Source organism: Papaver somniferum, chromosome 9 (genome assembly GCF_003573695.1).
Source record: "Papaver somniferum cultivar HN1 chromosome 9, ASM357369v1, whole genome shotgun sequence".
In the NCBI taxonomy this organism is placed as follows: Eukaryota; Viridiplantae; Streptophyta; class Magnoliopsida; order Ranunculales; family Papaveraceae; genus Papaver; species Papaver somniferum.
The window spans coordinates 139,947,739-139,963,833 of record NC_039366.1 but is presented as its reverse complement, the minus strand read 5'-3'; the positions used below and the strand labels follow the sequence as shown (position 1 = coordinate 139,963,833).

General features: G+C 38.3%; 2 protein-coding genes across 2 annotated transcripts; one reads left to right on the top strand and one right to left on the bottom strand.

The window, feature by feature from the left end:
- Positions 1–257: 257 nt before the first annotated feature.
- On the top strand, positions 258–3,814 carry LOC113308715 (uncharacterized protein At2g27730, mitochondrial-like). The gene is made up of 3 exons (XM_026557175.1): positions 258–521; positions 2,808–2,846; positions 3,069–3,814. Exons 1-3 carry the CDS (start codon positions 417–419, stop codon positions 3,255–3,257), a joined length of 333 nt encoding a protein of 110 aa, XP_026412960.1. The 5' UTR covers positions 258–416; the 3' UTR covers positions 3,258–3,814.
- Positions 3,656–8,949, bottom strand: LOC113308714 (signal recognition particle 54 kDa protein, chloroplastic-like). Its single transcript, XM_026557174.1, has 16 exons — positions 8,701–8,949; positions 8,468–8,603; positions 8,307–8,374; positions 8,111–8,212; positions 7,636–7,788; positions 7,475–7,552; positions 7,181–7,306; positions 6,996–7,098; positions 6,813–6,913; positions 6,544–6,681; positions 6,319–6,462; positions 6,047–6,122; positions 5,762–5,847; positions 5,480–5,611; positions 4,107–5,070; positions 3,656–4,003 (listed from the first exon to the last, which is right to left on the bottom strand). The coding sequence occupies exons 1-15, from the start codon at positions 8,866–8,868 to the stop codon at positions 4,966–4,968; spliced, it is 1,716 nt and encodes a 571-aa protein (XP_026412959.1). The 5' UTR covers positions 8,869–8,949; the 3' UTR covers positions 3,656–4,003; positions 4,107–4,965.
- Positions 8,950–16,095: the final 7,146 nt, after the last annotated feature.

The window sequence follows — 16,095 nt, the reverse complement described above, 5'->3', positions numbered from 1 at the left end:
GATCAAATCCAACATATTTGGATCACAATGAAAATATTTAGGGAAGATTTGGAGATCAGGAATTGGAAAAAATGGTTACAAAGTGAAGAGAGGAGAGGAGAAGAGAAGGATGGACTAAAATTAACTCGGTTATTTTTATTCGAAACATACTCGCACTCCTCAAAACATGTTATAACGGTCACGCCAAAAGCCACAGTGCCAGTGACCTAAACCGTGTGACCCGTTTTTCAAACCTTCGGCGAGAGTTGATTCTCCAGAGTAGCTTATTCATGAGAAACTGTGTTACAGTTTGATTAAAAAATGAAATATCCTTTCGTATTAAAATAATAACGAGGGTACAAAAATATCCCAATTTCACACTGGAATCCTACCCCCTGACTCCGTGCGGTGAAAGCAACCATCATCAATTGGGAAAAATGGCAATGAGAATGTTCGGGGGATCTGTTTCTAGAAGGTTTTCTACAGGTGGTGGTAAAATTCTTAGCGAGGAAGAAAAAGCTGCTGAGAACATTTACATTAAGGTGTGTTTCTGTAATTTTTTAATGGTTATTCATCTTCTCTTATTACTTATTAGGTTCTGGAACATTTGTTACCTCTAAATTTTTTTTAATTTTAGCTTTAATTTCCCACAATCTCTCCTGATATGCCATAGCCCGAAAAATGGACTCCCCCAAGTGTTCTTGATGGAATTGCCCAGTAGAAGATTGCTGGTTATGCTAAAACTTACACTTTCAATTTCTTTGAACGCCTGAGTGGTGACTTCACTACACATCCCCACTGGCTGATGTTTGCTGCAGTGTACGAGACATTTTGTAAGTTGTTCACAATATCCCTCCCTCTCCTTTGTAGGCTGTCTCCAGTTGAGATAGAATTGTGGTACATTAAACTCTTTAGGAAAGACTGTTAAGACCATGTCCTTTAGAAAGAATTGTGTAGCAAGGCTTTACTCTAAACACCCCATGCTTCTCCCACTTCCATCTTCATTATTAACCCTTGTTTCTAAATACCTTTGTAGCAGCTTCTTTTTCTGTCTTTGTATGTGTCCTTCATCTTCTATGGTTGATTCCAAACTACAGTAGCATCAGGATTGACTTGATAAAACTCATAAACCAAGACGCTCGTATAAAAACTGGAAACTTTAAAATGATTAGGGAAAGTGATCTGTAGAGGAGCTTCTCCTAGGATCCCTACCCATCTTGCCAAAATTTGACCATGCACTCCTTCCCCACCTTGTACTGCATCCTTATTGAAACTTCTCTAGTCTATTGGTGATTCGTCTCCATACTTTTCTGCCATAGGGCGACCTTGACACAGTTGCATCCAACCCATTTTTGTCAGCACCATACTTCTGCCTCGCCACTATCCTCTAGAGTACTGGTTTCTCAGTTGAGGCCTCTATACCCATTTGCATAAAAGATAGTCATTGAGTAAGCTGAGTTTTCTGATACCCAGCCCCATGCTCCTTATCTCTGCAAATTATCCACAAAGAGTTCCACATTAGACCATTGAGTTCCATAACGCAGAAATAGGAATGGAAAAAACAGACATTAGTTAAACAACAAACATAATAAGAACACTCTTGATTATTAATAACCCTCTTCCAGCCTCGTAACTTTAACTTCTTCTAGTCCTTTCACTTACTGGTTCCTAGTGAATCTTACTTCAAAAGGTGACCCTGCGGGTATCCCTGAGTAAGGAAATGGCAAAACCTCCTGGGTACGACCCACTTTAAAAGTTTTTGTTTATTATTTTCTTGGCACTTTCAGCTCTTATTTATGAGTTTTGGTGATTTTGTGCGTGTTTCTGAAATCCTTACTAGTAATAATTGCTATAAATATCTTTTACATTTCGTATCAGGAGTTGTTTTGTTATGTTATGATTAGTCTTCGAACTTTGTCTTAGTCTGTTAATCACTAATGGTCATTTTGTACCTAATTTAAATCGCATCTTATACGGTTTGGGAATGGATGGAATTCGTACAATAACAAATCCTGTTAATAATTGTGGTATCTCTAAAGATTCTTTCCATGACTTTCATCATAGGAATTTGGACCTTTGTTACACATATGAATAGCTCGGGCTTAGGGTTGTCTTAAGGGTTTATTGTCTTATCAATCCCAAGTCAAATGAATAGGCTATCCACTGCTGTCTAATAGTTCATAGCCAGGTTCTGATATCATGACAAGACGGATATTCCTCACAACGATGAACATGCTTGTAAGGTTCTATTCTGGTTACATAGGTGATCAAGCATATATAACTTCGTTTCCAAGTGGTCACTCATGAATAACCATGTGGCTATTTTATGAATGATTTTTTGTTGACTGATATTGGTTAGCAATTTGGTTTCTCTAGGATTTATCTATTTGAATTTGGTTTACTTAAGGACTCATGTAAGAATATGTTTGTAAGGATTTCCACTTTTAAGTCAGGCATTATACTTTGTTCAGAGATTTCGGCTTTTGTGTGTCATGCATTTTCTACGTCAATTGTATCCTACTACAAATTAGTATTCTACTCTTATATGTATGATTATATACGCAAGTAAAAAGTAATGGTGTTAAATAACGTTCTTATTTGGTATAATCCACTCAGGACTCAGCTCATTGGTAATACCCACAAGCTGAGGTCCAAACTCTTCTACGTTTTAAGTTACAGATGAAAAAGATCTGCAATAGGATGCATTATGTTTGTAAGCTGCCATATATTAGGTATAAACTTGATGGTCGTCTTTATTGTCTTGGCGGAAATCTTGTATTTCCTGTCTCCACTGTCTCATTGAAAGATTTCCTCTCTCTGCTCTTCAGAAAATTGAGAAGGAGAAGTTGGAGAAGCTTGCTAACAAGGTAAGCATATCATATTTGGGTTCTTCACATGACATTTTAATGAGTTAAATCAGGCAGAGCTGAATGGACATTTTAATGAGCTAGTAGTTGTTACTGGAAATCTAGGGTCTTTCTCTTTAAATGGAGTTGAGGAGTTCATGCTCTAATGAGTACTAGTTCTGAAAGAAACAGAACCCTCCACAGCTTCAAACACAATTGTGATACATGTTTATTTCTTTACAGGGTTCTAAGCCAGAAGAACAGCTAGCATCCAGTACTGGAATCAAATCTGCAGAATCAGCAACTGATGCTAAGCCCAGTGTTGGCTCAACCTCTTCCACTACATCAGGGGTATACCGAAACTACGCAATATATGCTGCGGTTGGCACTTCATGCGCTGCTCTCGGTTGGTACCTGAATGGAAGCGCATAGAGACAGCAACAAGTCCACGGGGACTAAGGCTGAGTTGGAGAAAAGAAGCAAGGTTATACTTCCGCTGGTCACTGTTTTCTACACTGAGTTCTACTCTAATCCAACTGGTACATCAGGGAAAAATGTCGCTGTAATTTTTTGATTCGCAAGTTTTGTAGGCTAAATGACTGCTTTCGAAACCCACTCCCATGTGAATGACTGGGGTTATTAAAGCTTTAGGTGAGAAATCTCTGCAAGGATGTATTAGTCAGCTAGGTTAATTTTCCGAATTGCTCTCTATTCTCGTCTGCATTTTAACATAGACTGTCAAATCATGTTATTAATATTTCTGGTATCTGGAGTCTGGATGAATGGGCCATGCATTCGTTAGAGGATATTGATATTCAAGTGAGACAGGGTGTGCAATTAATCAAGTTCTTCACCGTACTTTTGTTACATTAAAATCAACTTAAAATTGAGGAAATCTGACGAATACTGAAAAAAACATTACAAATTCTAGCCCAAGAACTACACAATAGTCATCCAATTAAAAAAAAAAAACATCATTGAAAGTGACAGAAGCATAAGAAAGTCAGGACTCAGGAGAAGATTTTCTTTCTTTAATTCTCTCTCAATTTCTTGGCCACTGCAAAAATGGCTCCAATCACTGCTACAATCACACCGGAGATGATAACAGTAGATGTCACCTTATGTATTGCATCCTCTTTCTTCCCTTCATCTTTCTTTCCCTCCACCTCAGCTTGTTCCTAATCAATCACCATCCAATCAATTTCTAAAAACCCCAATAATAAAAAATAATAAAAAAAAATCACAAAATCATGATAGGATTATTAACTTGAATTTGATTACCTTGATTTCCTTAGAGGTAGTTAGTTGTGCAGAGACAGAATCCTCCTGCAGACTGCCATCAGTGTTGCCCGGATGCAATTCTGCTTCTACATCAGCTTCAGGAAATTTGGCATCAGCAGCTCCTTCACCTATCACTGGCTCTGGGTTTGACATCTTGAACAGTAGAGAAATTGATAGCTGCCTTGAAAGGGTTTAATGGTTGCAAAGTTGAACTGTTCTTCTTTGCTGTTGAGATTGTTACGGTGAAATGAGAAGAAAAGGAAGGGTTGTCAAAGCCATGTAAATAGACACATGCCGGTTACCACCGATTAACACGTGTTTACATTATCTCAAGAAATCTTTAGAGTGCTTACGGACCGTTGGATATGCCAATACATGTGGAATCTCTTGGAAAGTCGAAAGTGACCTTTACTGCATATTCCCGGAATGAAGTCTACGTTGTCTTGGGCCTTGGGGGTACATGAAAATATCCCCGAGGTCGACTCGAGGGTAGTATTGTTGTTTTGTCAAGTGTTGAGGGGATAATTGGTTGAAGCAAAAAATAGAGAAGTCAAAAAGAAAAGAAAAAGTCACTAAAATAGTTTTGATCTGGAGGCACAAACTTAAACAGATTACTGTAGTGAGTTATAAAAATGCAAGTTCTGTATCATGTGAGACTGAAAGCATTCATCCGTGACTTACAAATTATAAGAGGAAGTTCTGGTACAAAACAATTTCGGGCCACTCTTTCTTACATGTGACGTACTGAGATATACAATCAAAAATGTTGATTCATCCTGATCCCGCGGCAGGCTGGAGGAGCACTCCTCATTCTAGGATCATGGTGTTTTAGTAGTTTTACCCTTTGATGGTTTAGCTATCATTTGGATCCGAAACCCCGTGGGCTTGGTCTTGTGTCTGATGTACCTGCAAATTGTTTCCTAGAGTCTGATTTACTCTTCCTTCTTGCAGTACCAGGGGGTGCCTGACACATAGAGCATATGAGAGGGATTTTGTCAGGAAATCATATTCTAATCATGCTAATCGTCCAAGAATGAATATCACCATCTAAACGGTGTGAATAGTCAATATTCTTGTTTTTAATACAGGTTATACAGCATATCCTAAAAGATTTCAGACATTCCGAGGACGGCAATCTCTTAGAACCACAACTGACACAAGACTCCAACATCTCAATGTGTTTAACCTCCACATCAGGCGCATTCTTCTTCACCAACAAGCTAAAAACCAGTCACGAAAAAAGAAATCTAATAGCTACCCATGCCTCGTTGGATTTACCTCCTAGGAATGACGAAAGGGCCGTACTGCTATCTATAGTTCTGTAGATGATTCTTATGTCTTTTATTTCTGTATAGAATGTGTTTTAATGTTACCTTTGTTTCAGCTTTTAGTGCTTCTTCGAGGCCGCTCAGTGCAGGAATGGATCCTTCTTGTCCTTCCATGATTCCCATTAGATTTTTCATACGGATACGCATTTGGAAAAGCTGAGCAACGAGCTGACTTACCTGAATAGATTCAAATTTCATAAGTTAAATTGCATCACAAATACTTCTTTTTATACATCTTACAGTGAAACTTCTATTTTGGAACATAATTAGACTGTGTAACTAATTGCTTTAGTTGCAAGGAACCAACAAACTAGTATAGACATTTACCTGCTGCTCTGTTTTACCAGAATCTTTGGCTATTCTCTTCCTCAACACGGGGGATTCCGCTAGTAATTCAGGCTTTTCTCTTTCCTCTGCAAATCACAACAAGCTGATTAACAATTGTCGTCAAGTTGTTTTTGTTCATGTCTTTAGAAATACATTAAAATTTTGACAATTGCCTCTTCTTTTAAAGAAATTGCACAAGGTTTATAGGTCATGAAGTACTTTGCCATGTTTATTAAGGGTTTCAAATTATAAGTATTCCTTTGAGACAAGAGTGAAGTTACCAACCAGGTGTCATGACTTCAATCATAGATTCCATTATCTTCAAGCTCTTCTCAGCATCTCGAATTTGGGCAGGAGTCACCTGTTTCATAAAAAGGTAAGAAGGTTATGGTGGGACCTTTCAGCCTACTAAACCATAGGAGTCGAACTAGGTTGAAGAACTATTTCTCAACCTATTAGAGAAACCAGCTACTAGTACCTTGTCGTAAAACCAGAAGTAGGAGAGAAACCAACTATTAGAGAAATGCATATGAAATAAGGAAATTAGGTACTTATACCTTTCCCATGCCTGGAATCATTCCCATTACACGCGTCATAGAACCCATCCGGGCAACTGAACGCGTTTGCTTTAGAAAGTCATTGAAGTCAAACTTTGCGCTCATAATCTTTTTTTGCAATTCCTCGGCATCTTCTTGTTTCATCTGGTCAGAGAATGATGCATTTAAAAACCACTGCAACAGTGTTTCTTAAACGGATAGTTGAAAGAAATGATGGGAACTCACAACTTCTTGTGCCTTCTCAACAAATGAGAGAACATCACCCATTCCTAAAATACGTCCAGCCATACGATCTGGATAGAAAGGTTCCAGATCTTCCATACGTTCTCCTCGCCCTACTAGCTTTATTGGCTTTCCTGAGACCTGCCAATCCACCCAAAAATCTTATTTTTCTGAACATTTTAAACTATATCAGAGCAAAGTTATTTCAGTACATTTCAACCAAAAGAAAGTAGAAACTAGTGAAGCAAGGAACTTCTAGTCTGATAATCAACCTCTCTAACACTCAGAGCTGCTCCACCTCTTGAATCACCATCAAGCTTTGTGAGTATAGCACCAGTAATACCAATCTCGAGATTGAATGTTGTGACCAAGGCTGCAATGATTTCCTCATGAGTTTATAAGTCACGACCACTATTTAGTTCATCCAGCGTGACCTAAAACAGAATTCTGCATACCTGCTGCTTCTTGCCCTGTCATAGCGTCTACCACGAGCAGTACTTCTGTGGGGTTTAGTGCCCGCTTCACTTCCTTCAATTCTTCCATCATAGATTTGTCTATCTAATAACAATTGAAATGTCAGGTACCACGATGCCTTCAAGATCGACTTTCCATCAGAGAATGGACATCAGAATATACGAACCTGAAGCCTTCCAGCAGTGTCAACTATAACTACATCCATCTTCTTCTTTTTGGCCTCTTCTAGACCTCGTCGAGCTATCTCTGACGGCTTTACCTCAGTGCCAGCTGTATAAACAGGCACACCTACCTGTCATAAACTTAAAATTGAAAATAAGAATGCGTTAAGAAGAATTTTTAGTCTGGGTCAATTTTAAACAAACTCGAGTTCCTCCTTCCATAATGCAAATATTGTATGAAAATTTGCACTTTTCTTCTCATTATCTTAAAGAAAAAGAATTTTGAGAATCTTATTTACCTGTTCACCCAATATAACAAGTTGGTCGATAGCAGCGGGTCTGTACACATCTGCAGCAACCAGCATGGAACTCTTTCCCTATAACCAATGCCATAACTACCAAGTTAGTAAGATTAACAAGCAGTACCTAACAACCAAAACAGACACCATAAAGATCGAACCTGTTTCTTAAGATAATAGGATAACTTTGCACAAACAGTTGTCTTGCCAACACCTTGTAGACCTGCCAATAGTATCACAGTTCTCCCAGATTTCGCAAAATTCAGCTCAGATACCTCTCCACCCATCAGTTTCACAAGCTCACTATGTACTATCTACACAAACCAAAAATTAGACCCTAAAAGCTGTAATACCAGCATAAGCCAAATAACATCCAAATGAGCTAGCAAAAAAAACTTTACTAACTTCTCAAGCAAAAAATAAATAAAAAGTATTCATATAGCGTGGATCAGCAAGGACTAAACCTATGGCTGTAACCACTAGGAGTAGGCGCAAGCCTTCATTTTAACACCCTAGAATTTGTTGACAAGATTACACTGTTAAGTATTAGACACTTTTCGCTAGTTTGCATTACAATAAATACTGTGGCTGATCACCTCACAAGTATATCATCCAAGGAAAAGCTGATCAACATACCTTGACTAATTGTTGATCTGGTTTAACCCCGCGAATCAATCCAACACCAACAGCTTGTTCACTTACAGCTTGTACAAACCTTCTTACAACTGGCAAACTTACCTATCAGCAAAGTAAAAAAAATCAAATTCTCCCATTTCTCATTCAAGGAACCCAATTAATACTGAAATGTATACTGTTATTCAATCATACTTACATCAGCTTCAAGTAAAGCTCTCCTAATCTCTCGCATAGGTTCGACGATATTATCCTTAGTCAAAACCTCTAAATATATAATAAAAAAACCAGCTTATTAACATGAAATGCAAATGATAAAACACACAAAATCAACTCAAATATCCATTTGAAAAATCTGACCTTCTCCTTTAAGTTTGTTCCATGCTGATTCAAGTCCACTTGTTAGCTGCCCGAACATTTCTGCCTTAACAACACCACGCTCTGCTCTTTTAATGGTTGTGCTACTCTTTGAATTCACCCAACCCCATATCTCTCTCTGTAAATTTCAGAAACAGTAAACCCAGATGAAGAAAAATCAAATTTTATTGCTGAAGATTTTCTCAAATTGATGAAATTAGTTGTATGATGTTTACCGTGAAAAGATTTTTTGAAGAGTTTCCGATTGAAACACTAGAACCAGTCAAAGAAGAGCAAAATTTCGTTGATTTAATCGCACTTTTCTGTTTGCTGAAGCTTCGATTGATAGTAGAGTTTCGAGAGAAATGGCGGGAAACCACAACTGAATGAGGAATTGCTTCCATTTTTAACGAATTTCCTTCCTTCTCAAAGCTCAAGCTCCCATTTTAAAGGTGGTCTCCCTCTAAACCCTTTATCCATTTTCTTATCCAGATTTTTAAGATTTAACAGTTATTTTATGTTTTGTTACTACAGCCACGTACTAGGTAATAATAACCCGGCTAATTTGAAGATGGTTGCTAAGAGCACCATTAGTGTTGTTGTCGAAGTTATGTATATACTCCCTCCGTTTCAGGAAAAATGTTACTTTTTATTTTCTAAATTTGACCTATTTTTAGGCTAAAATGAAAAAAATGAAAAAAACATTTTTTCTGAAACGGAGGTAGTATATGGAAACAAAACAACGCGCAGTGCGGGTTGCTATAAGTGCCATATTTTTATAATCTCAAATGAAGTGTTTATATGAGATTTTTTTTTTTTACAATTCTCATATATAGCTACACGGAATTTTAAAGTCCATGTACAACAAACAAAATTTTAAAATCCATGCAAAGCGAAACGCTTTTTTAGATTATTTATAAAACCGTCTATGTTGGACGGTTTCCAAAAATGAGTCTATAAAAACGTGATTATAAATTGCGTTTGGCGTGGGACGGACTAATAACTGCGTTTCACTCCAACGCAATTAAACGTATGTTTGCCCAAACGTGGTTGTTAATACCGTTGCCAAACGCAAACTTAAAAATCGTATGCAAATGAAATTATTAAATGCTATTAAAAATTCCGTATCCGACCGTTTTAGCAAGCAACGACATTTTCTGAATCCTATGAAAAGGATAGTTTTCTATCCATTTTTCACCTATCTCAATTTTCAAACTCTTTATTCGTTTTCTGCTTGTTCTAAAAAATCAAATTACACCATATTTCTTAAGTTCAGTTCCTTTCGAAAATAATAATGACACTCAGTCATAGAGGTCCTAGTTTTACGACTTCTCAAGAAATCAATCTTTGCGAAGATTATTTATCAATATCTCAGGATCCTGTAGTCAGTACGAATCAAGAGTCGGCACTGTTGTGGTTGAAGGTTAAAGAGAAATAGAATTAATGCAACGACTACCCAAGCGAACCCCAGGCTCTATTAAAAGTCGTTTTTATGTAATAAGTAGAGATGTTCAACTATATATTTCAATATTACGTGAAGTCGAACGGGAATATCGGAGTAGAACCAACGCCGAGTTGAAGGTATAAAGCATGCTCTTTTACATAATTATTTAAAAATTAATTAATAAACTAATTAAATATTTATCCAATAATTTGGTTTTCAATGACAACAAACCGAAGCCTTGAAGCGATTTCTGACAGCCAATAACGGGAAAAGTTTCAAGCGCGAAGCGTGTTACCAGATTTTGAAAGAACATCCAAAATTCTTTGAACAGGCGGCATATGTGTTTGATTCGACTAGAGATTCTCCCGATTTTTACGGCCGAGATGAAGAAGAAGAGGAGAATTTTTCAGAATCTCAACACCGTGGAGAAAATAGTACAATAGGGGGGGTGCATCGGTCGGTGAGATAGATACAAATGACATTAATATATCTTACAATCGACCAATGAGTAAAAAGAAAGCAAAGGCACTAAAGAAGGGGAAAACAAAAATGAATGGCCAAGATGAAACGATGAATGAGATAGTTAAAGAATAACTGGATTTTAATAGCCATTACAAAGAACAGTCACAAATGAAGATTGCGATGAGAGAATATTTGTTTGCATTGAGAGAATCTTAGTTTGCGGAAAGACAAAAAGAAAAGGTTTTGAAACTAGAAGTAAAACGCGAAAGGGGGGCAAAACTTGAGGTACATAAAACACGACAAGAAGAATATAACATAATGATGATGGATGACTCTCAATATGATCCCCAACAAAAAGAGTACATCCAAACACTCAAGGATGAGATAATGCAGAATCGTCATAGAATAAACCATTTTGGGTAGACATCTACCAAGTTTACGTGTTTGTTTTTAGTCTTTGCGTTCTTATTTTTAGGTTTAAATGAAATTTGTAATTTCAGTTTATTTACGTTGAATTCTAATTTTAAATTGAATTATGTTTTCTGTTGTTTGAATCAAAACATGTTGTTACTGAAAAAGAGGGGTATAACAACCACACCCAATAATTCTTTCGGCAATCTGTATGGACTGACTTCAGTATAATTCCGAGAGAAACAACTTAAAAAGAGAGCTCAATCAAGAAATATATCAAAGAGTTATATCTCAATTTCTCAATAAAATCTGCAATCGAACAGATAGAAATCTGTGAGCCCAATTGATATGAGAAATAACTTGGACGGTACCAAAGACCAATGCCCAAGTTCCAATCAATTACTATCCAACAATCAAGGTCGGATTTACCAATTGATTGAACTACGCACAACTTGTGATATTTCAATTATATAAACAAATATAATGCGGAAAAGAAATAACACAGACACCAGAAGTTTTGTTAACGAGGAAACCGCGAATGCAGAAAACCGCCGGGACCTAATCCATACTTGAACACCACACTGTATTAAGCCACTACAGACACTAGCCTACTACAAGTTAACTTCGGACTGGAATATAGTTGAACCCTAACCAAGTCTCACACCGATTAAGGTACAGTCGAGTTCTTTACGCCTCTAGAACCACGCCGGATTTTGTGCACTTGATTACCTTAGCTGATCTGGCCTACAACTAAGAGTTCATATGAACCAAAGTCGAAGACTTATAGACAAATATGTCTCCCACAGATAAGTCTATTCTGATAGATAAATCTGTCTCCCACAGAAGTACCTACGAAGTGTTCCGTCTTTTGATAAATCAAGGTGAACATGAACCAATTGATAATCCAGTCTTATACTCCCGAAGAACAGACTAAAAATATCAATCACCTCACAATAACTTAACTATATGCTAGTAGAAGAAGTTATTGCGGAATCACAAAGAATGAGACGAAGAGCTTTGTGATTACTTTTTATATCTTACCTATCGGAGATAAATCTGGAGCAAATCTTAGAGAAGATAGTATTCAATACAATAGAACAAGTAAGATCAGAAAACGCAACTACAGAGAAAATAGTTGGGCCTGGCTTCACGAATCCCAAATGAAGTCTTCAAGTCGTTAACCTATAATGGTTTTGTAAAAACCTAGGTTAAAGGAGAATCGACTCTAGTCGCAATTAGGACACATGAAAGTGTCGGGATTAGGTTTTCCAGTTGTTAGAGTTGTCCCTCATATAGTCTTTCAAATCATGGTTTGCTTTCAATCAAAGCTAATATAGCTTAGTAACAAAGCATTCAATATTCACTGTTAGATGAAAACCTGATTTAAGATTCAAGCTAAGTCTGCTTAAAACCAAGGCAATATCTCTCCACTGTTAGATGGTCTTAGCTTGTTACACACAAATGAAATATACTTTCATTTAGATATGGATAACCGTACCTAAACGTGTATATTGAGTTGGCTCAATAACAGTTAACCGAAGTTGGCCATATCAACAATTTTTGTCTAAATCACATTCATCTAACACTTCTAGATCAACTATGATGATCAATCAATCATGAAAGATAATAAAATGAATCTAATTGTGTTCCACATAGAGTTGTTCAATTGCTCACTATTTCATAAAAATATACATGAACCAATTGAATCAAAATCGGATTGATTTGTAAGAATCAATTCATGAACATTAAGCCACGATTTGCAAAGATTGCATTCCTTAATTCATAAATGTATTTTTTCATGAAAATGAAAAACATACTTAACCGATTTTATAACTTTAACCACTAAGTTTGCAAACAGGTACGCAAACTATAGCTTCCGTACTTTAGTCTTGTCCAGTCGATTGCAAACGGGTATGCAAACAGCGGTCCCAGACCTAACTCGGGTAGAACCATTTGCATACTAGTATGCAGACAAGGTTCCCGGAATTTAACAGTTAAAACCGTTTGCATACTAGATATGCAAACAAGGTTCCCGGACATGAATCATACCAAAACAGTTTGCATACTAGGTACGCATACTGTGTTGTTTCCGGACAAATTTTTTTGTTCTAAACTTCCATTTCAATCATTGAAACATCCTTAGAAGACGACAATAGCTGTCACACACAAACTATTAACTTCAAGTAATTTTCAAGTGATCGAATGATCAATACGAAACTTTCCGAGTCGATATCAAATGATTCTCTCACACAAATCATGTAAGATGTTTCAACGCAATTTCCACATGATCATCTTTTGACTTGTTATTAAGTTTCCAACAAATAAATTGTTTCCAACTAAACTCGTCAAGAATATGATGAACGTAGCTAAAGCAAAAAGCTTCCAACACATATTTCGAGAAATAGATAAGCAACATAAACTCAACTCGAAATACCAAATGTGTATAATATAAAAGCCTACGTAGCAATACGACTTAGTCTCATTACGAGATAAAATAGAATAGACTTCTGAGTGATAGGTAAGTTTTAGTCTCCACATACCTTTTTTTGATGAAGTTCCTCCAAACTCTCCTCAGTAGATATTCATCTTCAATCGATGAACGTCGTAAAGTCTAAAGCTCAATTACACATTGTTTATGGGTGAAAACCGTTTCTGCTGGTTTTGGTAAATTTGGGTGTGTGTGGATGAGAAACGAATCTAAACCCTAAACAAATGCACTGCACGGGAGTGCTTTTGATTCGAGAGATCAATCTATACAATTCTGACCTAAACCAATAAATGGCCGTTCCAGACTTGCTTCGGTCACAAAGTGAAGGAGATGGGGTTGATCTTAGGGAGGGAAGCGAAGAAGGTGTTGAGATTGTGAAGGTGTTGGCTGTTTATGACTTGTATCAGAAAGCTGAACTGGCTTGCAAAATGTAAGCTATCAGTTCTTGTTTTTTCTGGATACGAATGACAACACTTGGTTTTCTATGCTTGTCTCTTGTCGTGTTGTTTGGAAATAGGTTATGGACCTATTTATACAAGTCATTGAGCGCAACCTCTCATCTCGTAGGAAGTGGAGGAGGTGAAGTGATGGAGCAGTGGGGTCGTGTAGGAGTGGTGATTGTCACACGATCACATCTTTTCCCACTTACCTCATCACTGCTAACCGTCCACCTTTTCCTGACACGTTCTTGTAACTGCGCGTTGTACGCTGCACGTTGTAAACCGCCAGACCAATACCCAAGTAAGTATCCCCTAATTTGTGACATGTTTGATGTCTCGAATGAGTGGATCGTGGGATATACTGTAGGAAGTAGCATGTGATGCTAAAATAACTAAGGATTTGATATTTATGAAATATCGTGTATGCTCGATGCATGTAATGCATCGCAGAAAATCAGCATGTATGAAGCATCGATGTTTTAAATCCTGACCGAATAAGTCGCGGACCAAGTGTCTTAAAATAGCGCCACGTCCAACCATCTTCGAGTGATCGTTTGGAGGCTGCATGGGAAAGCTATCTCCTGGCCGATCACTCCCTGTGGAAGAATGGCGGATGGCGATCATCGTGATGCCTTACTGGTCATCTAGCTTTCAACTTAGGTTGTCCGTCCAACCTAGCGAAGTTGGACGGACGAGATGGTTTAAGACCCTCATCTGCGACCGTTGATGGATTTTTAGGGTTTTAGGAGGTGCGCGAGCATCACTCCTATACTTGACCGAATCCGAGCTTGGGCGCAATTTTTGGTGGGGCCGACCAGGCATGCGTGTAGACGGCCTGCCGGTGTATATGCCCATACCTCTTTATTTCATGGAGGTGCGATCTAGGCCACTCAATTTGACCGGCAAAGGTGAGTGGTCGAGATCGATTTGCGGCAGAAATCCATTGCCGCAAAGGATTTGGAAGCCGCTCAGCATGCCACTTTTGGGCGTACGTTTCGAGGTCATCGAGTCCTAGTCTGCGTAGGCCGACCAGATCCACGCAAAGGTGGGCCCGCAGTGATCATGTGGACATGCTTGGGACCTTTTAAGTCTATATCTACACCCTCCATCCAAGCTTGCGAAGATGGATGGTCGTGATCGAACTGCGACAGTTATGTGGCGCCGCAAACCCTAATTAGGGTTTTAAAACAGCCACGTACACACGACTTCCACCAAAAAGTTTGGAAAGTTATGCTCCTCTTTTGGAGGGACCGATTGTGTGGGGCCCACGTTGGGCCGACGGTGAACGTGTGTGCACTTCTCTAATGGTCTTAGGCGAAATCTAAGCCATCCAAACATGCTGGCGAAGTTGGATAGTTGTGATCAGTTTAAGACATTAGTGGAATTTTCGTGACCCTTGCAAAGCATCACACTAGTCATGTTTCGGGCATGCGATTGTGGCTATATGACCACGCCGTGAGCAAACCGATCAGGCAGGGATAGAGTGGGCCCGCTAGTGTGCGTGCTAGCGTCTCATCCATCTTTCATGGTGCGATCTAAGCCGTCCAATCAGGATAGTGAAGTTGGACGATCACGATCACTTTGAGACTGTCTTAAGCAGTCTTGCTCGTTCGAGCTTCTTCCAAAGCAGCGCAACCACCCTATTTTGGGGCTGGCGTTTTGGAATGCTGGGAAGTAAATTGTAACATTCGACCGGCTAGGGCATAAATAGGCCCGCCAGTGGTCTTCATGGTGATATCCTGCTCCCGCTAGGGTTCGTCTAGTCTGGTTAAACCATGCGGTCAACCTGCGTGGCCATGATTATTTCTGAGACTGATATGGACAGTCCAGATTTCCTTTAAGGGATTAAACCTGCTCGATCAGGCTAATATAAGCATGCTGATACGAGATTCTATTTGTCATAGAATGGTAGGGCATGTACGGATATTTCGTGCATGCCTCATTATTGGCACTTGGAGATTCGTGTTACTCTGCTGAGAGTAAACACTCAGTCGTCATGCCACGTCAATAATGAGGGTCCTGCTGAGAACAACACATGAAATACAAGGCAACTCGTGAATTAATTAATAATGCTATAAATTCACAGAATATTTGGGATGGTTCTACATGCACCATTCTGGGTGAATTTTGTATATTTATTGTATTGCTTCGAATAAAGCGAAGAGGTAATCATCACTTATCAAATGGCTTTACCCTTTGCAGGATGTCAGCACATTAGATTTGGTTTTACAATTTTAGCCCTGAACTAAAATCCACCATCAACACACATTTTATCCTAATCCGAGACATAGCTATAAGTAGACTAGAAATCAAGACTATAGTTTTGATCAACTAAATTTGACAAACAAGCTTGAGAAAGCAACCCTTGCGAGTTTGACCGAGCAAT